General features: G+C 39.0%; 3 protein-coding genes across 3 annotated transcripts in view; 2 read left to right on the forward strand and 1 right to left on the reverse strand.

The window, feature by feature from the left end:
- LOC311042946 (H-2 class II histocompatibility antigen, E-S beta chain-like) overlaps positions 1–9,138 on the forward strand; it is a 57,441-nt gene extending 48,303 nt beyond the window's left edge. Inside the window, exons 5-9 of the mRNA XM_084054053.1 lie at positions 5,203–5,422; positions 5,738–5,805; positions 6,848–6,961; positions 7,385–7,441; positions 8,165–9,138. Coding sequence (XP_083910179.1) covers positions 5,203–5,422; positions 5,738–5,805; positions 6,848–6,961; positions 7,385–7,422 — 440 coding nt within the window. The 3' untranslated portion in view covers positions 7,423–7,441; positions 8,165–9,138. The remainder of the gene's footprint in view (positions 1–5,202; positions 5,423–5,737; positions 5,806–6,847; positions 6,962–7,384; positions 7,442–8,164) is intronic.
- LOC311042949 (H-2 class II histocompatibility antigen, E-S beta chain-like) overlaps positions 929–27,481 on the forward strand; it is a 94,584-nt gene continuing 68,031 nt past the window's right edge. Inside the window, exon 1 of the mRNA XM_084054058.1 lies at positions 929–983. The gene's annotated coding sequence lies outside the window, so the exon portion shown is untranslated. The remainder of the gene's footprint in view (positions 984–27,481) is intronic.
- LOC311043202 (dynein light chain 2, cytoplasmic-like) lies at positions 18,682–21,273 on the reverse strand (the record flags this gene model as incomplete). The annotated part of the gene is made up of 3 exons (XM_084054383.1): positions 21,139–21,273; positions 19,394–19,541; positions 18,682–18,819 (listed from the first exon to the last, which is right to left on the reverse strand). Exons 1-3 carry the CDS (start codon positions 21,213–21,215, stop codon positions 18,682–18,684), a joined length of 363 nt encoding a protein of 120 aa, XP_083910509.1. The 5' UTR covers positions 21,216–21,273.

Raw genomic sequence — 27,481 nt, forward strand, 5'->3', positions numbered from 1 at the left:
TGTAAATAATAAACCATATTCACATGGTGGCCATTTTTTCATTTTGCATTGAAGAAACGGGGTGGCAATTCATTAACTTAATAGCAAAATGGCCGCCGTCTGAATATGGTCTTCAGAGACCACACCCCCTTCACCCTGCATAATAATACATATGTGCAGAGTAGACCAGTGGAGTGCTCCAGCATTTTATTTGGGTTTTCTCTTCTGAAGTGACCAGATATTTTACTTTCTGATTCAAGTTGTCCCCCTTTCTTTCTTTCTTTCTTTCTTTCTTTCTTTCTTTCTTTCTTTCTTTCTTTCTTGTGTTCCTCTTCAACATAATCAGAATCATCTATATTGTCACATCACAGGTTAAAGGTGTAAATATGTGGGTGAAATCATTTTTTGTGCAGCTCCATTTTAGTTATTTTCAGAAAGAAAAGAAGACGGGGATGGGGGGGTAAGGAGAGAATAAAAGATGAATTAAACAAAGATATGTGCATACTGTATGTGCATGAGGTTAGACACAAGGTACAGTATGTACATGAGGTTAGACATACTGTAAGATGCATAAGGTACAGCATGTAATTGAGGAGACATAAGGTGCATGAGCAGCAAATATAAACTGTTCATGATATGTGCAATAATCAAGACTGTCGTCTTCTTGGAAACAGATGATGTAACATCATATCTTTAATCTGATTGGCTGATTCTTCTAAACTACCGAACAGATCCTCCGTCATTCTCTTTCAGACTCCAGAACGTCTCTTTCAGTAAACATCTGTTTCTTCTCATCTGTTTATTCTGATCTGTTTATTCTGATCTGTTTATTCTCATCTGTTTATTCTGATCTGTTTATTCTGATCTGTTTCTTCTCATCTGTTTATTCTCATCTGTTTATTCTCATCTGTTAAATTCAGTTCAGTTTTGATCAGTGATGATGAAGATTTCAGCCACCCTCCTCATCCTCTCCTCTGTACTTCATGTCAAAGCGATCCCAGGAAGTAAGTACATTATATTTATGTTATTATATAATATATACATTTATATCTACTGTTATTATATAAAATTAAATTATATGAACAATGCACAATACAAACAAATGACACGCGCACACGCACGCACACACACGCACGCACACACACACACACACACACACACACACACACACACACACACACACACACACACACACACACACACACACACACACACACACACACACACACACACACACACACACACACACCTCTTACTACTTGTATATACAGTATTGGATCATTAAAACAGATGTTAGGAACTGTTGTTGTGACATCATGACATAAATCATTCCGTATGAATTACTTTCATAATAAAATACAAAACAAAAAAAAAACATTTGAATCTGTTTCAGTGAATAAAACGTTTGACAGGAAGTTACTTTTAATATCCAACCTTTCACTTCATATAAGAACCAAACATGCAGTGGTGTAAAGTAAATAATTACATTTACTCAAGTACTGTACTCAAGTACAATTTTGAGGTGCTTATACTTTATCTTTACTGGAGTATTTCCAATTTCCAGTACTTTTACTTATACTCCACTACATCTCACAGGCAAATATTGTACTTTTACTCCAATACAATTATATGAAAACTTGAATTACTAGTTACTTTGCAGATATAAATTATAACATTATAAAAAATACAAGAACCACTTTAGCCCTATTTTATACGTAGGCTATTTGAAAATAGCAGATCTACAAGCTCACAACACGTCGCGACGCGTTGTGAGCTTGTAGATCTGCTATTTCAAACATTTTAGTACCTTTACTTTTGGTACTTTAAATACATTTTTATAGCAATACTTTTGTACTTTTACTTAAGTTCCGGACTTTTACTTGTAACAGAGTACTTCTAAATTGCAGTACTGATACTTTTACTTAAGTATAATATTTGAGTACTTTTTCCACCACTGCAAACATGATTGTTTAACATGATGATTATGTGTTATTGTCACTGTGAAGAAGTTTGTTGTTGAATTTAATGTCATCTTTGTTTTATTTCCAGTGTTCCATGAGCAGATTACTGTCGTTGGCTGTTCAGACACAGTTAAAGACCCATATAAAGAGTACATGTTTGCACTGGATGGTGAAGTGATGATGTACGCAGACTTCAACAAAGGGAAGAAGGTGGAGCCTCAGCCTCCGTTTGTAGATCATATGACCTTCACAGGTTATGGACTAGTTTTGGGTCAGCAGGCGATCTGCAAAGCCAACCTGGACACCATTCGCACTGCCTTGAAGAAACCACCAGTGAAAGGTACATGAATACTATGAACACAATAGTTATGAACTAAAACGGTTGAATATATTTAACATTAATGAAAATGTTTAAACATGTATATTAAGCATTTATGGTGAAATATTTTCTAAATAATATGTATTTCTAGTAAACATGAATATGTGCTCAAGGTGCTTTATTTTAATTTTATTTAACAAATCTATGCATTAGTATGTACTTGTATTGTACTTTTAGTATTGTACTTTTACTCCACACAATTATTTGAAAACTTTAGTTACTAGTTACTTTGTAGATTTTGATTATTATTACAAAACATACAGTAACCACTTCAGCCCTATAGGCCATTTGGAAATAGCCGATCTACAAGTTCACAATGCGTCACTAATCATGATTTGATGCATTGTGAGCTTGTAGATCTGCTATTTTCAAATGATTTGTATACATTTCAAGACTTGAAATGGGACATTTTGTATAATGAGTATTTTTACTTTTTGTACTTTAAGTACATTTTGGTGCAAATACTTTTGTACTTTTACTCAAGTACATTTTGAATTCCGGACGTTTAATTGTAACAGAGTATTTCTCTATATTGCAATTTTTGATACTTTTAAGTAAAACATTTGAGTACTTTTTCCACCACTGCAGGATGGTAGAGTGTGTTACTTTATGGTTGTTTCATTTATTGATCAATACAAAAAAAGCTCATGAGCTTGTAGATCTGCTGTCGGCTGGGGGTGGGCGTGGCCTACGACCTTGGGGGGTTGGTTTGAATCTGTGGGTGTGGCCAAACACTTGGGGGGGGACTAGAGTCACTGATGGGAAAAGTACTCAAATGTTTTACTTAAGTAAAATAATCAATGCTGCAATCTAGAAGTACTCTGTTACAAGTAAAAGTCCTGAATTCAAGAATGACGTGAGTAAAAGTACAAAAGTATTGGCATCAAAATTTAATTTACTTAAAGTACCAAAAGTACTAAAATGTTTGAAAAAAGCAGATCTACAAGCTCGTAGCGCGGCACTCGGTGCCGCGCTATGAGCTTGTAGATCTTCTATTTTCAATTAGCCTATTAAAAAAGGGGTTATCCTGGAAATACATGATGGGGTCTGACAGACAGACAGACAGACAGACAGACAGACAGACAGACAGACAGACAGAAAGACAAACAGACAGACAGACAGACAGACACAGACAACTGGACACATATAGAAACAAAACTTAACTGGTAGCTCAATCTCATTGTATTTAAGATTTTCAATATACATTCAAAACATTTTAATGCCAGATTTCACATCCTGAACCTACTTTAGACTTTATGTAGTGACATATTTGGCCGATAGGGGGCAGTTAGCCTAGTGTTGATATTATACAGATGATAATAAAATTGAACATTAATGACATTTTTCATTTTCTATTTCCAGATGGATATGTGTTCTATGTGGCTACCCGCTGTGTGTTTAACTCCAGTGAGCTAAAGGACATACAGTACATACAGTCATTGAATTTCGATGGTGATGAGATCACCAGGTGGGACAGTAGAGTAGATCAGGTTGTTGGATACACTGAGTTTGGTGTGAAACAGGCAGAGCGCCTCAATAAAGATCCTAGAGCACTGGCTGGGAATAGATCAAACCGAGAGGCATTCTGCAAACACAACGCTGAGATCGACTACTCCTCTGTTCTGAACAAGAGAGGTGAGCTGATCTCAGAGCAGCACTCAACACTCATCACCTCATAAACTATAACATGAAATCACATGATTCTATTCAGAGATGATTAATGGTGTTAATATTGATCTGATAATGATTATAAAACATGACTTAATCTGCTGACAAACATTTCAGATCCTCTTAACCCATTAAGATCCGAAGAAGCATCTGTGTCACATTTTGATTTGAGCTAAAAAGCATTACTTTACACTTTGGCTATTAAAAAAATTGCAGATCTACAAGCTCATAGCGCGGCACCGAGTGCCGCGCTATGAGCTTGTAGATCTGCTATTTTTTTTAATCAAGAGAAATTCATATATTTATATTATCTTCAAGCTACCATTTTTAACTCAAATCTTGGCTTCTGGGGGTCCCTGGAACAAAGTATTTTGAGATGGGCGTCAGCATTTTGGGTGGTCCTTTACATGAAAAAGTTTGAGAGCTACTGATAAAGCAACAATAGTTTTTCAGAAAACTGGATTTAGAAGACATTAGTAAAATCGGCCTCAGGTCTTAATGGTATAAACACTTAAAGGGATAGTTCACCCCAAAAATGACTTATTTTCTACACCCCATGAAGCCTTGAATTCATGGAGATTTTTTAGTTTTTGTCGCATTCCTGAGACAATAATTTGATTGATTCATTTTGGAAAGATGCTAATGTCTCTGGTAGGAGACTCAAAGGAGACTCTTTGAGTCTCCTATTGGAGAGACCGCCGGTCATCAAATTATTGGCTTAGGAATGCGACAAAAACTAAAAAAATCTAGTTCTAGTTCAAGGCTAGGTCTATTGCTACAGTCTGCAGATTATGGTGGTAGATTGGGAGTGAGTCTGCAGCTCTAACTGCAATGGGGAGTTTGTTCCACCGTTTGGGAGCCAGAAGGGAGAAGAGTCTAGGACGTGAGGAGCGTTGTCCAGGGTGTTTTAGAGAAGGGAGAAGAGTGTGGAGCGTTGACCAGGGTGTTTTAGAGAAGGGAGAAGAGTCTTGAAGATATGGGGGTGTCATACTTCTGTGAGGGCAGCAACTGGGAGCCAAAGGAGGGAGAGGAGAACGGGGGAGAGCCGGGAAATGTGAACATTTTGTCTGTTTGAAGACCAAGCGTGTTGCGGCTTTCTGGGTCATTTGGATCACATTTGGATGATATGCAATTGTTAATTATAATGACATGTTCAAATGACTGGTATATAATAATAAATATAGTTATAATAATTAGCATCATCATCTTTTTTAGGAGTGGAGCCCAAAGTGAGACTGAAGTCAGTGACTCCCCCTCGTCGTGGTGAACACACTCACATGCTGAGGTGCAGCAGCTACGACTTCTATCCTAAAGTGATCCTGGTGACCTGGTGGATAGGTCAAGAACCTTTGACCTCTGGTCTCTCCTCTACCGATGAGCTGTCTGATGGAGACTGGTACTACCAGTACCACTCCTACCTGGAGTACACACCCAGGTACACACCTAACAGACACCTATACATAGAAATACACACCTAATAGACATCTCTACTGGTACTACCAGTACCACTCCTACCTGGAGTACACACCCAGGTACACACCTAACAGACACCTATACATAGAAATACACACCTAATAGACACCTCTACTGGTACTACCAGTGTGTGTGTGTGTGTGTGTGTGTGTGTGTGTGTGTGTGTGTGTGTGTGTGTGTGTGTGTGTGTGTGTGTGTGTGTGTGTGTGTGTGTGTGTGTCTGTGTGTGTGTGTGTGTGTGTGTGTGTGTGTGTGTGTGTGTGTGTGTGTATTACAGATCAGGAGAGATAGTCACATGCATGGTGGAACATCCCAGCCTGACCGCGCCTATCAAGATGGACTGGGGTCAGTTACTGTAATCTAGTGTAATCTACTGTCAAAATAGCAGGTATAAAAGCTCATAGCGCGGCACCGAGTGCCGCACTATGAGCTTGTAGATCTGCTATTTTTGAAAAATTGTGAACATTTGTGCAAATCTTTGAGTATATATATTTTTAAAGCAAACATTTGTAACTGTCAAATGTCTCTCAACATATGTCTTAATTTTTCTGAAAAAAATATTTATCAGTGGTGCTCAAACTTTTTCTTGTCAAGGACCCCCAAATAGTTTTGGGCCGCTGATCCCCATCAAAATATGTTGTTCAAGAAGAAAATGTTTGAGTTAAAAATGTTGTTTAAAAAATAAAATATATACTTTATATTCAAACATTTGCACAAATGTTCAAGATTTTTCAAAAATAGCAGATCTACAAGCTCATAGCGCGGCACTCTGTGTCGTGCTATGAGCTTATTGATTTGATGAAAACAGATTAAAGACCAGATTTATTTGATAAAAGCAGATTAAAGACCAGATTGATTTGATAAAAACAGATAAAAGACCAGATTGATTTGATAAAGCAGATCAAAGAGTCATCATGGTTTCATCAATGTGAAAACAAGACAGTTTTATAAGACAGAACAAGCGCTGATGTTCTTTTTTACAAACTGCCTCACAGTTCTGAGTCTATGACTCTGTCCCAAGATACTTTCTGCACATTCCACAGCCTGGTTTATAATCATCATAGTAAAAGGTTGATTCATGTCTTCTAAAATCTATCATCATATCCTTTGTTTTGGATGTATTTAGCTCTAAGAAGGACATGTCACATCAGGTGACAAACTCCTCAAGGACTGGACCAATAGGATTGGACTCATTATTACTGAACAGACTCACAATGACTGTGTCGTCTGTTTATTGTTTATTGTGTTTGGTTGTTGTAGCTTATTGTCAGATGACTCCATGTCAGCGTCTGTGAAGAACAAGGTGTTTTAATATACTGTAATAATATGATATGATATGATATGATATGATATGATACGATATGAGATATAATATTTGTATTGTCAGATTTCTCCATGCCAGAGTCAGTGAAGAACAAGGTGGCCATGGGAGCATCAGGTCTGGTTCTGGGTCTGGTCTTGTTCCTGTCTGGATTCATCTACTTCCAGTGGAAGAAACGAGGTGATTAGCATGTTTAATTAACATGTTTAATTAATTAATCTACTATCTACTACCAGTGGAAGAAATGAGGTCAGATCAACAGAGGATCACATGACATATGGAACCCTCAGAGAAATGCAAACACACAAACAAACATACAAGTAAAGCCACAACCTAAACTGGTTTATATTGGTTTTGAACCTTAACCGGTTTAGACCAGTTTAGACAACCTAGTTAAAGGTCAAAGTGTGTTCTATGTTGTCACATTTAGCTTTAATACATCAGTGTTACATTTAGTCCTAAATATGAGTTAAATGTTCACATTAGTTCTGATGACTGAATGTTGTGTGTACATTTATGCATTTTATGGAGAAATACACACAATACAGTACATCAAATTCATTTGTTTGTGTGTTTTAACTGTCTCTCTTCTTCTTCTATCAGGTCGTATTCTGGTGCCGACAACCAATGATGATCTTTAGACTCCTCCCACACACCCAGGTTCACTTCCTCTTTCTTTTTACTGAACTTTTATTATTTTTGTTTATGTATAAAAGTGTATAAAACTACAAAAAAATACACAAAACAACGTGCTTGTGTAGAAGTGAAACAACTAGCCTGGTGAACCATGCCGGTCGTGTGAATTCACATTATCATGTGTCTTCTGCTTAATTTATTATAATAATGAATCTAATAATCACATTTAATAATCAAATGATTTGTTGTATCACTGATGACAATGTGATCAGATGGGGGGGGGGGGGGTCCTCTTGGTTGAAATAAACATTTCAATGATCTGTACCCAATGATTTAGTACAGTTAAAACACTGATCATTCCATCACTATCAGGATCAAAGACAGAACCTTGTGGTCCAAAGGAGAGAGTTCTACCAACTGAGCTGCCTTTCCTACTAAGATACACTATTGACAAAGTATTGGTCAAATGTTGAATGGACTGAGTTGTTTCTACTTTGATGGTTACTGTAGTTGCATGGAGGGTGCTGGGAGGTTAGGTTTTCAAGTAGTTTATTAATTGTTCATGATCTATTATCCATTTATAGTTTTAAATAATTAAACCATTAACAAACATTTAACAAGTTATTAATGACACATTAATAATCATTTGGGAATGATTCATTTACTATTATAAGGGAAGGTTATTCTGTTAACATGTTCACACACTTAATACATTCTGATTCTTATTGTTTTTTTGTCTTTTCACAGAACACCTGGGTGTGTTTTCAGAGAAGCAGAGAGTCATTGCTGCTCCCTAGTGGAGAGAGGAGGAAATATCTGTGTGTCCATTCAGCTTTTAAATACTCATAGCAGCAGCAGCACAATGATGACATCATCAACCTTTTTCACTAATGTGTCCTTTAAACAATTCAAAATGCTAAATGGCTAGCGAAGGCTAACGATAATTACTGTCTTTTCCCAGTGTTACGCAAAGGTTGACGTTGTTTTGAGGTGATTTTATGGTTAGGTTTATAGACATAGTTTATGTGAGGTTAAAGGTCAGGGTTTAGGGTTAAGGTTAGGTTCATAGACATAGTTTATGTGAGGTTAAAGATCAGGGTTTAGGCGCCACCTGGGCGACACACCAAAGGAAGAGGGAGTCCCAATTAGTGTGGGCGGTTCATCAAATTACTTTGTATAGTTTCTGTCGTCAGAAAACACAAACATAATATTTCAGTTCTACACTATATTAAAACATTAAATAAATGATCACACACACAATCAGAGTTCTTCATAACATATATAATATTAATATCCATCTGAATGGAAGTCAGTCAACCATGTTTTTGAAAAAGGTTTTATTATTTTATAATTGACCATAAGTCATTCATTATTATGTAATCATTTATAATGTGTGATAATTAATGTGTTACGGTCATCATGACATCACTATTTCCCTGTGATGGGTGGACCTGGTCCTCTAGGGTGGTCTGAGGTGATGAGTGGACCTAAACCCTCTAGGGTGGTCTGAGGTGATGAGTGGACCTAAACCCTCTAGGGTGGTCTGAGGTGATGGGTGGACCTGGTCCTCTAGGGTGGTCTGAGGTGATTATTTATCTTTCCGTTTTTCAGCTCCACTGTTGTGTTTCTATCCGTTTCTTCTCCACTGGGATCTGGGTCCCTGATCATGAATGGTTTGAAGTTCAGATGTTAGATTTTGGCTTGAATTTGCTTGGTTTGAATGGAATGTCACAATATCAATAAAGGAATGAGAAAACATATTTGTGCCTCATGTTCTCTTACATTTCACTGCAGGTGGGTTGCCAATTTCAGCCAATCAAGAGAGAGTGCCCATTCACAATATAGAGCTATTTAACACTGTTACTGAACAAACACTCTATAGTAATGATTACTATCACAATATAGAGCTATTTAACACTCTTACTGAATAAATACTCAATAACAATGATTACTATCATAATATAGATCTATTTAACACTGTTACTGAACAAACACTCTATAGTAATGATTACTATCACAATATAAAGCTATTTAACACTGTTACTGAACAAACACTATAGTAATGATTACTATAACAATATAGAGCTATTTAACACTGTTACTGAACAAACACAACAAACACTATACATGTACGGGTTGTAAATGGAGAAAGTGCCAAAACCAGAAATTCTGCCATGACGTTCATGACAGACAAGCGTCATGTGAACCATGGCTAGCTTTTTTACATAAAGTCCCTCAGTTTGGCTGTTGCGATGTGACACTATTGTGATCTTGTTGTGAGCTATTGTATATCTGCTATTTTTGGTGTTTTTTTAGTAGTGTTTCTTTTCCGATAATTTGTAAAACGTTTTTGGACATTTTTGGGACATTTTAGCCTATAGTAACATGCCATAAATAGGGACACCAAGTTGAAAACAACTACAGTATGACTTTGGAAAATCCAGAAAGTTCTTCTTCACCCACTGATGACTTCCTCAAACATTGCTTTAACTATTGATGGTTTGACCTCCTCATAGTAGGGGCTGTTAGTGACACGATAGTTCACTTTGTGATACAAGCGCCAAATTTTCCACAAACTTTCTTCTGGACCTACTTTTTCACAAAAGCCCGTTAGCCACCCAAAAAAAACCAATATGGCTGCCATTTTCCAAAATGGCTTCTGGTGAAAGACATTTTATGTGTTTTTTGACCTGGATTGTGATTGGATTATCCAATTTTGATTATTTTGGCATCAGAATATAGTTTTGACTCCCCCCCCACCCTCCCCCCCTGTTAGCCACGCAAAAAAACCAATATGGCTGCCATTTTCCAAAATGGCTGCCAGCTAAAGACATTTAGCATGTTTTTTTTACCTGGAATAAAATTATTTTGGCATCAGAATATAGTTTTGACTCCCCCTCGCCCCCTCACCCCGTTATATATATATATATATATATATATATATATATATATATATATATATATATATATATATATATATATATCTTTCTGAAATGAAACTGAAAAAATATATATGACTGCCATTTTCCAAAAGAAAGACATTTTATGTGTTTTTTTACCTGGATTGTGATTGGATAATTCAAATGTTTTCTGAGGGTGTACTGTAAAAAGTTTGCGCAGAATGCGCACCACTGAGCTAAGGGACTAACGGGACACAGGTGGAGAAATAAAACTAATCACAAGGTAACGAGACAAGACAGGAAACGTTCCGACAAAATAAAACAAACACAACAGTAAAGTAAAAACTAAGTAACCACTTAAAACAGGACAAACTAGCACATTACAAAACAGTACTGTACTGTTATTGTACAGCACTGTACTTTACTCTACTGTACTGTTCTGTTATTGTACAGCATAGTACTGTACTGTACTGTACTGTACTGTACTGTAAGTACTGTTCTGTATTGTTATTGAACAGCACTGTACTGTACTGTATTGTTGTTGGTTACCAGTTCACGATTTAGTGTAGAATCTAGGGCCTGAAAAATCCATTGGCATCCTTTTCTTTCACGCTTTCACTGGATGTGAGGTCGTGTCAGCCTTTCGTGGGAAAAGGCAAAAAGACAGAAACCCGGTAAGTGTGACCTAAAGTGTCTCATGTCTTCCAGAAGCTCAGTCAATACCCACCAGTAACAGTGCATGACAAGAACAGCACTGGTGATGGGGTTGATGATGCAAGACTTTACCTGTTTGCATGGAGGCAGAGGTCCTATGATGCCATTCCACCTACAAGGGCATCTCTTGCACATCATGTGAAGCATGCCACTTATCAAGTTGCCCGTGTCTGAAGCCAGGCAATGTATGTCAAATGCATACAGAGAGCCCTGCAGTGGGGATGGCGAGCAGAGGGTGACATTTGGCAAGTAGCGTGGATGACACTCCACCAATTGGCCAGATGTGTGAACAACTGACAAAATGCCGGTGCAAGACTGAATGTCGCGGTAGATGCAAGTGCTACCGCTTTGGCCTTCAGTGCACACAGCTGAGTGCCTGCACAATTGCTGCAACAATTTGTGATCCAGACATGGGGGGGGGGGTAAAAACTCATATGTTGATAGCAAAATAATGAAAATCCAATCACAATCCAGGTCAAAATACACAAAATGTCTTTCCCCAGCAGCCATTTTGGAAAGTGGCAGCCATATTGTTTTTATTTTTGCGTGGCTAATGGGGGGAGGGGGAGGGGAGGAGTCAAAACTATATTCTGATGCCAAAATAATCAAAATTGGATAATCCAATCACAATCCAGGTCAAAATACACATAAAATGCCTTTTGCCTGAAGCCATTTTGGAAAATGGCAGCCATATTGCCATATAGTTTTTTTTCCGCGTAGCTAACGGGGGGAGGGGGCAGGGGGAGTCAAAACTATATGTTGATACCAAAATAATCAAAATCCAATCACATTCCAGGTCAAAATACACATAAAATGTCTTTCGCCAGCAGCCATTTTGGAAAAAAGCAGCCATATTGGGTTTTTTTTGCGTGGCTAACGGGCTTTTCTGCAAAAGCAGGTCCTAGGCATTGTTCATGCCAAATTTGGCGCTTGTATCACAAAGTGGAGTATTGTAACATAAAAATGGACTTAGTGGCCCGCACTATCACCCTCCATCACACAACCACATGCACTAACACGCACGCACACGCGCGCGCGCGCGCGCGCACGCACGCACGCACGCACGCACGCACGCACGCACGCACACACACACACACACACACACACACACACACACACACACACACACACACACACACACACACACACACACACACACACACACACACACACACACACACACACACACACACACACACACACACACACACACACACACACACACACACACACACACACAGAGAGAGGCTGGTCCTTTGCTTCAGAACATCAAAGGAAGAGTTTGAGGGTCATTTCTCTTTGAAGCAGAAGCTCCATAGTGTTCATACGTAAATCTTTAAACTGAAGAGCTGTTGACCTCTGGAGCACAAAGAACTTCAACTGATATAAAGTGTATAAAAAGAGTTTAAATGACCATCAATGATCTAACACAGCGGTTACCAAACCTTTTTAGCTCAAGACCCAATTGAGAGAAATTAGACGTTTGAAATATTAAAGAGGAGTACCTACATTTGCCACGTATTGTTGTACTTTCATATATTTTGATGGAATTCATTATACTGGGTAAAATCTAGCCATGGTTAGTGATGGTGTGACTATTTTCAACGTTAGTGTTATAGGATTAAGTAAATGTTACTTATCACCACTGCTTAATTGCTATTTACTACTTGAAGGATTCAGCTTCTAGTTTTTAAATAGAATGGTGAGTTATTTTCTACATAGATAGTTAAACATATGTGAAGTATTTACAGTCTGTCTTGTTAATGTTTATCGGTAGTGTCAGTGTGAGTTAAAAGGGAGATGTTTAGATTTAAAGGTGATTTAAGTCATATTTTGCTAAAATAAGTGTAAAATAGCTCTATATTCTGATATAGTAATAGCGTGTTTGTTCAGTAACAGCGGACGCCCTGTCTCTAAAGCTCTTTAATTCATTCAGATCGGGAACGCATCTGTGTAACCACTTGATCCATATTGTATGCTTTGGCCATTCAAAAATAGCAGATATACAAGCTCATAGCGCGGAGAGCTTGTAGATCTGCTATTTTTGAAACATCTTGAACACTGCAAATATTTGAATATATATGTTTATTTAAAGGGAACATTTTTGACTCAAGTCTTTGCCTTTGGGGATCCTTATTACAAAATATTTTGAGATGGCCAAATACATATAGGACTTATTTTGGGAGTCCTTGCATGAAAAAGTTCCATTGATATATAGCAACAATAATTGTTTTCAGAAAATTGTTAGGATTTAGAAGACATTACATGTTGTAGAATCGGCCTCAGGTCTTAATGGGTTAATACACTGAAAACTCATGTAGACTAGCTGTGTAGATCTAACAGATCTTACATCAAAGCTCTATGCTCAACTATTTACATTTTGTCCTACAGACACAGAGAGAGACAGAGAGAGAGAGAGAGAGAGAGAGAGACAGAGACAGAGACAGAGACAGAGACAGAGACAGAGAGAGAGAGAGAGAGAGAGAGAGAGAGAGAGACATTTACACCACATCACAGTCACTATGCTTACTATGAGAGAGCGAGAGAGATAGAGACAGAGACAGAGACAGAGACAGAGACAGAGACAGAGACAGAGATAGAGATAGAGAGAGAGAGACAGAGACAGAGACAGAGATGGGGGGGGGGGGGTCTGGGGGAGATTTGAACTTACTTCATTAGACACTATTGTAACCTGACAAATGAAATTCCGGGAGTAGGACAGAGGCCCTACGTCCTCCCGGAGGGGGCTCCTAACTGGCTCAGTTGTGTCAGTAGGAAACAACAGCAGAGACAACACACAGTGTGTTTTTATTTTTTACCATAGCAGCCTAACTAAATGTACACCACATGACCCCAAAACACCAGTCAAATGGTTACAGGTGTCTATAGTGACACAATGTCATGTCACCTTTTCTTAGGCCAACATAATTGTGCTTAACGATATTATCACATTAATCTAAATATGCTTAAAACTCTTAAATGTCACTTTTGTCAGACACTCAAATCCCATGTTTACTTAATGTTACTGTTACAAGTAGAAGTCTGGAATTCAAAATGAACTTGAGTAAAAGTACTTGAGTCAAAATGTAGGTAAAGTACCACATTTAGAACAAATATGAGACATTTGTCATTCTACTACTCTGCCTCCACAATGTGGAATAACCTGATATCATCTATTAAACCAGGGGTCTTCAACGTTTTCAGGCCAAGGACCCCCTAGATGAGAGAGAGATAAAGCAGGGACCCCCTACTCTATATTGAATAAAATTGTGCTTCAGATAAACGTTTTCTTTTTACTTGGTCTGCTCCGTTTTCCCTCTACACCTATATCTCTTTGCCAAAAATAGCTGATCTACAAGCTCACAACGCCTCGCGCTGTGAGGCGTTGTGAGCTTGTAGATCTGCTATTTTTGGCTAAAGTTCTCCTCAGAAAAGGGATGCTAGGGTTCAAGTGGTTAATGTACAAATCATCTCACACAAAGATTTTGCGGACCCCCATGTAGTAGCTCTAAGGACCCCCTAGGGGTCCCGGACCCCCTGTTGAAGACCCCTGATCTATAGTGCTTACTATCAGCTGGCACTATTCATTATGTCTGTATGGCTGTTTTACAAAACGCTTATTGTCAACCACTTTCACTTCAGAAATTATGACCATACTTTTCAGGCCTATCGTTCTACCTATAGTAAAGCCATCACATAGGTCAATGGTCCAATGCACTGTTGGACCCCCATCATTATCCACCTCAAATAGTTGCTACCATACTGTATGTGATGACTGCATTGATGGACATAGCCGTAAGTCCTAATTAAATATTTAAATATGTTGCACATACTGGAACGGACCCACATTACTACAGTGTATTCAAACTATACAATGAAATCAAATAAAAGGCCAACAATGTAATAAGTCACCCATGAAGATTTATTGTTATAGAGTTTAAAAGGTTTTGGTTCTGTAGCAGTGTTGATTTTGACAGCAAATACTGATTTAGTTTCAGTCATAGTCTTTTGAATAAAATTGTTTAGTTTTAGTCCGATTTTAGTCACCTGAAATGTTTTACAAGTCTAGTTTTAGTTGACTAAATATCATAATATTTTAGTCGATTGAATCTACAGTTGATTTAGTCAACTAAAATGTATTTTTGGCGGGCCTTGATGCCATTGAAATGGCAGATTTTCACTTAGCTGCATGCCGAAAATAGCTGATCTACAAGCTCACAACGCGTCGCACTGCAACACGTCGTGAGCTTGTAGATCAAGTATTTAGACTCTGTGACACCCGTGCACACCCATGATGACTTGTCTTAATTCTACTGGATCTCTTCTCCACTAGTCCCTCCCAAACATTTTAGCCTGGTTTTTATTTGTTGATGAAATTGTCAATATATTTAGACATAGTTCTAGTCATCATAGCTTAGTTTTTGTTTAGTTTTTATTTAGTTTTCGTGAAAAAAGGTAGTCGACAGACATTTTTCGTCATTGTTTTAGTCGACGAAATCAACACCGTTCTGTAGTACCCTACATCTAATGAAGTGCAAATGTACTCAAGCCAGACTACTTGAAGCTGCAAGTCTTTCTCACATTCCTGCCAGTACATTAACCCATTAAGACCGGGAAGGGAACTCATGTGTGTCATTTTACAGATTTCTTTGGGCTATTAAAAAATAGCAGATATACAAGCTCATAGTGCGGCACTCTGTGCCGCGCTATGAGCTTGTATATCGATGTAGATCTACAAGTTCGGTGCGAACTTGTAAATCTGCTTTTTTTTATCGTGAAAAATTTGGCACATCTTTGAATGTATATATATTTTTAAAGCGAACATTTTTTACTCAAATCTTTGATTCTAGGGGGTCCATGGAACAACATATTTTGAGATTGGGGTCCGCGGCGAAATACATATCATTTCGGGGGTCCTTGACATGAAAAAGTCAGAGAACCACTGATATTATAGCAACATACTTTTTTTTTAGGATTTAGAAGACATTTTCAAAATGTATATTCACAGATTTGCATGAATTTTCCAGATTTTTCTAAAATAGCTGATCTATATCTGCTATTTTTGAATAGCCATAGAAATCTAAAAATGACACACAGATCTATGCGTTCCTGGTCTTAATGGGTTAATGCAATGCAAAATAAAGGTTTGGGATAGTGTGTTTTTTGGAGAGTATCATCAGTCACATAAGACAAAGAAACCGTCTGAAAGACAGAAGTCTTTGTAGAGTTTTAACTATTGAAAGCTTATAGGTATATTCATTTTCAATCAATAGCAGCCTCTAATGTATCATTTGCATTGATTTTGCAAGGAGCTTGTAATTGTCTTATTCCATTACTGAGTGATACATTCAATACAAGCCAGATAAAGACAGGTCTTTGTTATAAGACCGATATTGGTTAATGTGAAGTTGAGGCATTATTGTGAACATTTTAAACTTAAGGATAATGATCATCATATTGTAGCCATTACAGTTTGGTATTGTTAACACAACATCATTTACTCCACCTGTTCACAGTGACTATTAAGAGCTTTAGTACTTGACATCACCTTCCTGGAAAGAACTTTTGGTAAGTTTTATCCTGATGGAGGTCAAAATTGTATAACATTAAGAAAAACCTGCAGTCCTGTCAAACTCACAGCATGTTTCAGTAATTATGTTAGTGTACAAATGGATTCATACGGTTCAATTTGTATACTCTCTGGGAAATTAGCACTCAGGATTTTACGGTATAGGTGGGAACATAGACATATAGGCCTAAAGGCAGACGCCTCCTCCGCACTGGTGGAAAAAGTACTCAAATTCTTTACTTAAGTAAAAGTACCAATTCTGCAATATAAAAATACTCTGTTACAAGTAAAAGTTCAGAATTAAAAATTGACTTGAATAAAAGTACAAAAGTATTGGCATCAAAATGTACTTAAAGTACCAAAAGTAAAAGTACTAAATATTTGAAAATAGCAGATCTACAAGCTCACAACGCGTCGCGATGCGACGCGTTGTGAGCTTGTCGATCGGCTATTTTCAAATAGCCTAGGTTTAAAATAGGTTTAAAGTGGTTTAATGTATGTTTCATTAGATCATAATTTATATCTGAAAAGTAACTAGTAACTAAAGTTTTCAAGTAAATGTAGTGGAGTAAAGGTACAATATTTGCCTCTGAGATGTAGTGGAGTAGAAGTAAAAGTATTGGAAATTGGAAATACTCAAGTAAAGTACAAATACCTCAAAATTGTACTTAAGTACGTACTTAAGTAAATGTACTTAGTTACTTTCCACCACTTCTCCTCCGACTCTGGGTTGTCTGTATCGCGTCCGCCATATTAGAGGGAGCACGCTTCCTGGCTGGCCATTGTCTAATCTGAGACTTGGCAGAATCATAAAAATACAACTGGATGTTTTTATATAGATTCTGACAATTCCCGGAAAAGATGCGCTGTGATTGGCCAGTCGCTCCAATGAACTGCAGGAAGCAGGGCCGGATTACCCATAGGCCATTGGGGGCGAGTGCCCTGGGGCACCAGCCAATGGGGGCACCAAAAAAAAAAAGAATCTTCTTAATAATAAGAATTAAATAACATATAGCCTTAACATAACCCTAACCCTAAAACCGAAATAAAGTAACCAAAAACCGAAAAGAAACTCTTCCGCCAATTTTTCCGCCAATGTTCCGCCAATTTTTTCGCGCGAGTGCACGATTTTGGCGCTTTTGGCGACCTCAAGTTCAACTTGAGGTCGCCCTGGGGCACCATATAGTGCTAATCCGGCCCTGGCAGGAAGGACTAACTTCCTCACACCTTTTCACCAGCATTAGACCTAATAGATATTGATATTGTCAAACAGATAATCACAGCTATATCCAACTCCATTTGAGTCTACTATCTACATGGACAGGCATTCACTTCTGAAGGACAGAAGACGCACAACTGCAGTCTCTAGCTTTCCTTTATGATAAAATCAAGGGCCAGGGTTAAAAATAATGTATACAACCTAGCTTTAACAAAATAAAACGACTTAAGTTGCTTTCGAATGGCAACTATGGAAAAATAAACGTACCGTAACATACATAATTAAATTCTGTATTGTTCATGCAATTGCACCCGGCTGATTTGCATGATTATGGTAAGTCATTAACTGCATGGGAGACATGAGCCAGGGGGTGTTTCACATTTGTGCCAGGGGGGGCGGGCAAAAAAAATATGCATGCAGGCGCTCTCGCGCGCACGCACACGCACGCACGCACGCACGCACGCACACACACACACACACACACACACACACACACACACACACACACACACACACACACACACACACACACACACACACACACACACACACACACACACACACACACACACACACACACACACACACACACACACACACACACACACACACACACACACACACACACAGTCCAACTAATTTGCGCATCTTGGGCATATCAATTCCGAGCTCAAAACGAAATTATTTTAATTTCATTGTTAGTTAAAAAGTGCATGCAATAAATATTGTATTGAACACATTTCAACTCAAGTGTAGCAACGGCCCACGGCCGCCAGGGGGGGCAGTGCCCCCATATAAAATCTGCCTATGCAGCCAACAGTAGATAGATTCCTGGAGGAACTTCAAAACTCAGGGGAGCTGCTCAGTCAGCCTTGAAGAGCAAGATGTGCACTTCCCCCAAATAGAAGTAAATGAAATGATTTGTCTTATGGGTAACATAGCTGCCGAATTTACTTCCAACAACGCAATGCCATGTAGGTTTATTCTTCTTGTCAAACTCCTGAAAACAAGACCAGAGGAGATCATTTAGTCTTGACACCATCACAGACAGCTCTGGGAATACTTTGCCAAAGGTTCAAATCCTGCCTCAGCCCTACATATTGTTGTTTTGGCTTCAGAATTTGGGAAGAGGGAAAAAAACACCACAAATATGAATGTTAAAAAAATGCAGTTATTTTTGTAGTAGACCCAAAAATGCTACATGGTGTTAAGTTACCAGTGATGGAAGAAGTACTCACATGTTTTACTTAAAAGTATCAATATTGCTATGTAGAAAAACTCTGTTCCAAGTAGAAGTCCCGTATACAAAATGTACTTGAGTAGAAGTACAAAAGTATCGGCATCAAAATATACTTAAAGTACTACAAAGTAACTAAAGTTTTCATATAATTGTAGTGGAGTAAAAGTACAATATTTTCCTCTGAGATATAGTGGGATAGAAGTAAAAGTATTGCAATTTGTAAATACTTAAGAAAGTAAAAAAAAATACCTCAAAATTGTACTCAAGTACTGTACTTTGTACTTAGTTACTTTACACCACTGGACATTACTAATGTTACTGGAAAATAACTCACCTTCTTGATATAAGCTGCAATGTCCTTCTCTATATTGTATTTCTCCATGGCCTGTGTGGCGCAATCCACGGCTTCCCGCTGCATGTCCTCAGACATGTCTGCATTCTTGATCTCAGCTTCCCTGTCAGTCAAGAACTCCTGAAACCCACTGCAAACAAAACATTCACTCTCTCACATGGATTGCATTGGAATGGGTCAGATTGAACATAGCATATACCAGTGGTTTTCAACCTTTTTCATGCCAAGGACCCCCTAAATTGATAAACATTTGGCCGTGGACCCCAGCTGAAAATGTTTTGTGCCAGGGACCCCCAGAAGCAGATTTGAGTTAAATATTTTCGCTTTAAAAATATATATATTCAAACACATGCACACATTTTCAAGATTTTTCAAAAATAGCAGATCTACAAGCTATGAGCTTGTAGATCTGCTCCATTTACATACGTTAGCTATTCAAAAACAGAAGATCTACAAGCATCGTGCCTTGCACAACACCTTTACAGATGGGGGGTCTGCAGCCAAATAACTATTTGGCGGTCCTTGACTTCAAAATGTTTGAGGGCCACTGGCCTATACAATCAATGATACCTCTATGAGCCAATTAGGTAAGAAAGAGCAGAGTGGCAGGTTGGAGCGCACATTTTATTTGAGGGACCTACTCATGTTGGTGTCACTGTCAAAACAGATATATTACTGTATAAAATGAGCTGAAGTGAAATGCATGCAAAATAAGAATCTCTTTGTGTGGAATCTATATATAACTAGAAAAAGTGCTCCTCGGAGCACAACTCTCCGCCAGAAGACTTGTGTTGGTTCGAAGGTCGCGAAGGTCGCTATCCCTCTTGTATATGTAAGTGTCCTATCCATCCTGTCTGGGTAAGCGTCCTCTTCCGTTCATTCTGTGTAAGTGTCCTATCCCTCCTGTCCTATCCGTCCTGTCTATGTAAGTGTCATATCCCTCCTGTCTATATAAGTGTCCTATCTGTCCTATCTGTCCAATAAGACAGATAGGATCAATTGGACCGCGACTACTTGACTACTTCCGGTTCGAAGGTCTGGGAGTGAGCTAGTGGCCGGATTTTCGGTATTGGAATCTGGCTTATCACAGTGACACATGTATTTATAGGTCGCTATCCCTCTTGTATATGTAAGTGTCCTATCCAACCTGTCTGGGTAAGTGTCCTCTTCCGTTCTGTCTGTGTGAGTGTCCTATCCCTCCTGTCTGTATAAGTGTCCTATGTCATATCCCTCCTGTCTATATAAATGTCCTATCTGTCCTATCTGCCAATTATGCATCAGCCATGCAGCCATTTCATGGTTCCCGTCTTACCTCACTCTGACAGTGGCGGAGACACTGTCAGAGTGATGCCATGTATATATAGGCCCGGTGGCGTCACTAGCCAATCAGATCACAGTATTTCACGTGTCACGTGAGGCTTGACCAATCGGTGTGTCATGTTTAGAAAGTGAAAACGCAGTGATAACAATACTCTCCTGGCGGAGAGTAATAATGGATATAAATGGCATCTGCACAATCCAATTAGAATCGTCTGTTTTACAGATTTGAAAATTACATTCATGTGGCTTTTAGATTTTTCCAATCCTTGTTCCAGTTTTTACTCCTTTTTCACATTTGGCTGTGTGAAAAAAAGGTTTAAAAAAAAAGTAAAAGTAGCTGTGTGGAAAAGATTCTGATTGGCTCACATGGTAATAACTGTGAGGCCTCTTAATATTGGTAGCCCCACCTGTCATAGACGAATCTCCGAATGGTGATGCGTTCTGGGTCCCAGATGCAATTCTCTTCTAAACCACTTTTCACCATGCCACATTCGGCTGGCACCCAGGCTGTGTCATATATGGTCGTGCCAGGTTTTCTGCCACTTATGGCCTTGTTTATTGATTCTTTTCACTTTGCCCACATTGACTTTCACCTCAATGACAACACCCGGCTCTCCCAGATCATTGGCGTATTTCATGGCTTTCTCCAGGTCCCGGCTGAGGTACACCCCACGGCCCAGCATCCCGCCCTCAGATGGGAGGAAGCCTTCGGCCCGGATGGACTTGGCATTTTCCACGGAGGTCCCATGGTACATTATTAAGGTCCCATAGTACTTATAACTCATGGTGGTGTCACTGTCAAAATAGAGATACTATTAGCAGGTGTATACAATGAGCTCAAGTGAAAGGCATACACAATAAGAATCTCTTTGCGTTGAATATATACACAGTATATATATATACATATATATATATATACATATACATATATATATATATATATATATACATATATATACATATACATATACATATACATATATATATATATATATATATATATATATGTATATGTATATATATATATATATATATATATATATGTATCGAGAGAGAGAGAGAAAGAGAGAAAAAATAATGGATTTTAATGGCCTCTGCACAATCAAACTTGAATCGTCTGCTGTTTTATAGATGTGAAAATTACAGGAGCGTACTCAAGTTCCCTCAGCCCTATGTTCCCTCAGCCTTATGTTCCCTCAACCCTACTGTATGTTCCCTCAGATTGGTAAAATGGGGTTACGTTTTTGCTCCTGTCTGTCATAAGATATTCTTTAGCAAGATACCTAAACAAGTGATAGACATATTTTTTACATGGGCCATGGAACTGAATCCTACAAAAGGAGTGTGACAATAGACGTGGCATTTCACAAAACCTTACATTTTTGATATGGAAAAAATGTGACAGGTTTATACATAAAGGTGCTCCAAGTTATATTTCTCTGCTAAAACAAAATGTTTTTTGTTAAAGGTTAAAGCACTATTTTCTGACAGTAAATGCTATAGAGTGTTTGTTCGGTAACAGGGATCTCCCCGTCTCTCCAGCGCTTTAATAAACAGAAAATACATTTTCAGGTGGGCTACCAATTTCACCCTACCAGGAGAGAGAACCCATTTATCAGCTTAAAATTTATAGTGTTCCGATTCCAATTAGTTGGGATCACTGCAACTTTCGGCATTTATCAATATATCCTGACTTTGTCTTCAGCCTAACGCACGCTCAGATCTCACGTCTGCTCGGGAGCAGTTGTTGGCACCCGTTTGTTCCATTGTAGACATGCAGAGCAGCATTGTCTGACCGTCTGACAGGCATCTGAACATATTTATCCACTTCTAAATGTATAATCTAACTCACTAATAAATAATCCCTGTGAAAAGATAACATTATTTAACTAATTTAAACAAACTGCTTTAACAGTCATTCGGTTAAGCTTGCAGATCTGGCTGCATTGGCTATTTTCAAAATATACGAGCGCTTATGTGAGAGCATGTTCGGGAGTCGGGCCTGGCACGGCCGCGCCACTGTAATCTTTTTTTGGACAGCGAGGTCTCGAAACTTACAGTAGCGTGTCCTATGGAGTTATACAACCTGGGCTGGGTTGAGGATATAAAGCCGCCGCTCCAAACCTTTGACCAGCGCAGGTTATTCTTCATGCTGTGGATTCAAGTGGGCCACCGCGGGAGATCGGACATTTAACCCTCCAAACACACACCAGCCTTCATCCATTAATGTTTATAATTCATTCATCAATGATCACTCCATAAACGTTCAGATTATTGCCTGCTATTTCTCATCTAAAGTGGCGTCACGGCAGCCCGCGACTCAAGGGGGAATACATGATTGCTTTTTTTTTATTTTAAACTAGGGGTTAAAATAATATACAAACGTATGGTATGATTTATGACGATGAGATTAGTGTCATTCATGTCGGCTACTTGACAAAGATTGTACCAGCACGGAATACATGAAAGAGTGCCAATGCTACGCTTGGGCTTGCAAGTAGGTGCGCGTGTGTGTGTGTGTGTGTGTGTGTGTGTGTGTGTGTGTGTGTGTGTGTGTGTGTGTGTGTGTGTGTGTGTGTGTGTGTGTGTGTGTGTGTGTGTGTGTACGTCAGACACGGACATGAAAGGCAGCGAGGCGAGCGGGGGAAACCCTCTTATTGGCTTTCCATGTGTTGTTTGGTCGTATTCTGGTTCTTCATGTCGTGAAATCGGGGCGTTTCGAGAATATTTAAGGCCGTGTTATTTAATTGACGCTCGGTTTCAGCCGTGACATTTATCAAGGCTCCGACCAAATGTACGCTAGGATTGGCTGTATAGGATCGCTTCATAAATGTGACTTGGACGTTGGTGTATGGCCAAATTTATGGAAAAAATATAAGCCGTTTTTTACGCTCCATTGATAAATGAGGGCCGGTGTCTTGAGAAGTGTAAATGTAAGCCTTTATATGGGTATTTCAAAAAGGTAACTCTTTAATATACCCTATAATACACCAACCACAGAAACCCAGGATTTCTTGATTATTAATTCAGTGTTTTTTCATTTTGAATGTATACCACGATAATCGGCACAGTTTGTAAAGCTGCATACCTGTTACAAAGGTGAAGTATCTCAGTGCAGTCAAACAGGGTTTTCAGAGCTATCGAGCCAAGCGCCTCCAATCCGCCCTGTTTTGAGACAGAGACAAGATACAATATGTGGATACTAGACTCAAACTTGATCAGAGATGTGCACATGCATATGTGAAGAACATAATAGTGAACACACTTTTAATAGCATTCTAGGAGGCAGACGCCAAAGACACATCTAACAATTCAAGTTAAACATCTTGTTGAATAGTTGTTGAGGAGATTTCGTATTATCAGGTTGTGCTGTACAGTATATGTCTGCACACTGCCCCTTATTTTTTGCTGTGTGCTATAATGATAACATTGTCATACTGTCTATGACATTAAAAATAGGAGATCTACAAGCTCACAGCTTTCTTTCTTTTTCCTTTATTTATTCAGGGGAGCCCAGTGAGAGCAAGCTCTCTTTTTCAAGGACGCCCTGAACATATTTTATATTTAACACATATAAAATATACATAATGAAAAACAATAACAAACATTTGAATCATATTACAATCATCACAGATGCAAATAAACAGTGTTACGTAAAACAGGTGCAGTTACTATGAAATGTGTCCTCGAGAAGTAAACCTAAATGTCTCTATTGAGACCAATCGCTCAAGTTTCAGAGAGTCCTGAAGTTTGTTCCATTTGTGTGGAGCATAATACACAAAGGCAGTCTTTCCTTGTTCACTGCTCTTACGTGGACTGGTATATCTAATGTGTTTTTGTGAACGTGTTGAATGTCCAGTAACCTTTGGTTCTAAGAGCGAAGATAGGTATAGAGGAAGCTTTAACCTTTTATACTTTGGCTATTCAAAAATAGCAGATATACAAGCAGTATGAGCTTGTAGATCTGCTATTTTTGGAAAATCCTGAACATTTGTGCAAACCTTTGAATATATACAGTATATATATCTTAAAGCAAACATTTGTAACTCAAATCTATGCTTCTGGGGGTGCCTGGAACAAAATATTTTGAGATGGGGGTCGGTGGCCAAACACCTGTCATTTTGGGGGTCCTTACATGAAAAAGTTTGAGAACCACTGGTCTATAGGCTGCTATCAGAGTGGTCTCTGTGCACGAAGGAAACAGGTGTCAAAACCTGTGTACTACATCAAAGTAGAGTTTCAATGGGTGATGTCAACTCAAACTAGTCTGCGTTTGCATATCGTTGCTGTTGGGTGGAAACCTTGCATGTCCAAAAAGGTTACTTTTCAGACAATGGAAGAAAGAACTTGTGTTCCAATGGATCCAGTAGTGTAGTTATTATTTAGTCTTAAGTTGTTGTTGATACTTTTCATTGGTTCAATATTTATAGAAACTCACAAACTTTACAAGAATTTTCAATTAAAAATAAATAAATATTAATCACAACACGTCACAATGTGACCCGTTGTGAGCTTGTAGATCGGCTATTTTTGCTACTTTTGACTGACAGAGTAGGGCATTGGTTTTCAAAAAAAGTTGAGATACGGGATTTCTGCCCGACAGCAATGATACTGTATGACATCTCACAGGATGCTACTGTAAGTTGCTCTGAGCTCCTCAGTGTTCACTGACCACAGTTTGAACAAGTCACTTCTCTGGCTGACGTCTCTTCAACACTTTGAAACAGGTATATTTTCTTTAATATTCTTTATTATTTAGACAGGCAATGATTGCCATCTAGAATATAGGGCAATTTAAAACTTATTTTAACATAAATAAATACATCACTTACAAAAAGTTTCATGCGTGAAATTACATGTATTTAGAAACGGTAAGCCCATAATTACAGCATATGTTGTCTTCTTTTTGTTTGACCAGTAGCGGAGGGAGCTGTAAACGTCTTGGCCGTGATCATGTGTGCGTGGTGTAAGCACAGATTAACTGATCTTTAGAACATCTCATGTAAGAAACCTTAGCAGATGATGCAAAAGATCTGAACTGATTTCAGTCATTTGGATAAATATTAGGTATAGTATTAGGCTTGGTCAAACGAGTAACAGAATACATGTCCTAATTGCTTAAACATTAAAATTGATGTTCAGAAGCATCTTAAAACCCTAATAATATGTAATAAAAGTGAAGCTTAAAGCCTCAACCTGCTATTTCTTCATGGTTGGCTGTATGTAGTGCTGTATATTTCTTAACTTACTTAACTTTACAAGTCACTTTGGCCAGTACAGACAGAGGAGTGTATTACCATTTGTTAGCCTGGTTGGGTGTGGGGTACACTTAGCATGGAGACAGTGCGGCTACCCATTTGTCATCAAGGCTGGCACCTCTCTTTTCCTGGCCCTTTACAGTTGCAAATGTGGAGGGCCAGGGGAAGTGGGGGTTCACCTTACAGGGCTGACACACCCAACACGTACCTACTCTTAGATCTCAAAGGTGACCACTGCTATAAAGGACTGACTGAAATGTAACTAACTTAGTGTGTCTCAGGCCGGGGGGCCGCCTGTGAGGACCTCAGGGTCTCCATAGAAAGTCTGTACTATGATGAAATAAACTGGAAGAAGTAACCTCACTATTGATGTCTCATCCATTCTTCACCATTCATTCACATCTCTGGAACATCAAACTAACTTTACAATATGGCGTTGTTGGCAATTAGTATAGTGCATTAAACCTGTAAGTCAGTGGCTTTAAATATACCTCATATGGCGTTTCAGTCGGCAGTCGCGTTGGTTTGGTTATTTGGGGAGCGGGACGCCAATCTCCAGAAATGCTGAGCCAGGCGTCGAAAGGACATGCGCGGTGGGGGAAGTCTTGGCCTTGCGGTGGAGGTCCAGCTATCTTCCGGCGACGTGGGGGGACCGCTGCAAGGGTGCATTGTGGACATCGGCACGACATGACGACAACTTTTCGAGGATCTACGGGGAGAGGCCCTCATCATGACCAGATCTAGGAGGCTGTAACGACTCATCTGGCTGCACAACTTATCTTCTACGGTCGCTAAAGGAGCGCGCTGCGGTGCTGACGGCAGAGCGGGGAACCTGTGGATCGACGGGGTTCTCTCGTGGCGGGTAATGTTGTGAGGATGGACGGGAGACAGCGGGTGCCAGCAGAACGTAGAACCGGCGATGAGGGGTTCTTCGTGGGGAGTGTGTTTACATTTTCTGCGATCGCAAGTAGAGCGTGCTGTTGTAAAATGCAGCTGTCTGTTGGACAATCTGGAAACTGCACTGGGAAAGCGGCTGGGGCGAGAAGATGACTTTGAGGGAAACTACAGGGGAACATTATCGAGCGGGACATTGTGCATACGGGACCTGGGGTTATATTTTTGTGATGATGGGGGTTTAAACTGTGGGGCGAGGGCTGCCATGGTGCGAGTGTTTGTGAGGATATTTTTTTACTTTCTGGTCTCTGGTGTTTAATGTGAGCTTACTTTGTGTTTTTGTTATTTCATTGGGGGTACACTGCCTTGTCTTTTCACTGTGGGCGCTTCCGTTCGTAGCTGTCATTTGTACTTGATGGTACAGTGTAAGCTTAGGGATAAGTATTAGGCTATCTTTGAGTATTATTTGGTGGCTCGGCGGGGGGGACATTGACCTGGAGGGTGGTGCTATCGGTTGGTGAGTGATGATTCAACTGTATGCTGTCAGCTTCCATTGTGCTTGTTAGCTGTGTAATGTTTTATCCTGGAGTTTAAAGGA

This window comes from Gymnoscopelus microlampas (genome assembly GCF_963454915.1).
Source record: "Gymnoscopelus microlampas genome assembly, chromosome: 4".
NCBI lineage: Eukaryota > Metazoa > Chordata > Actinopteri > Myctophiformes > Myctophidae > Gymnoscopelus > Gymnoscopelus microlampas.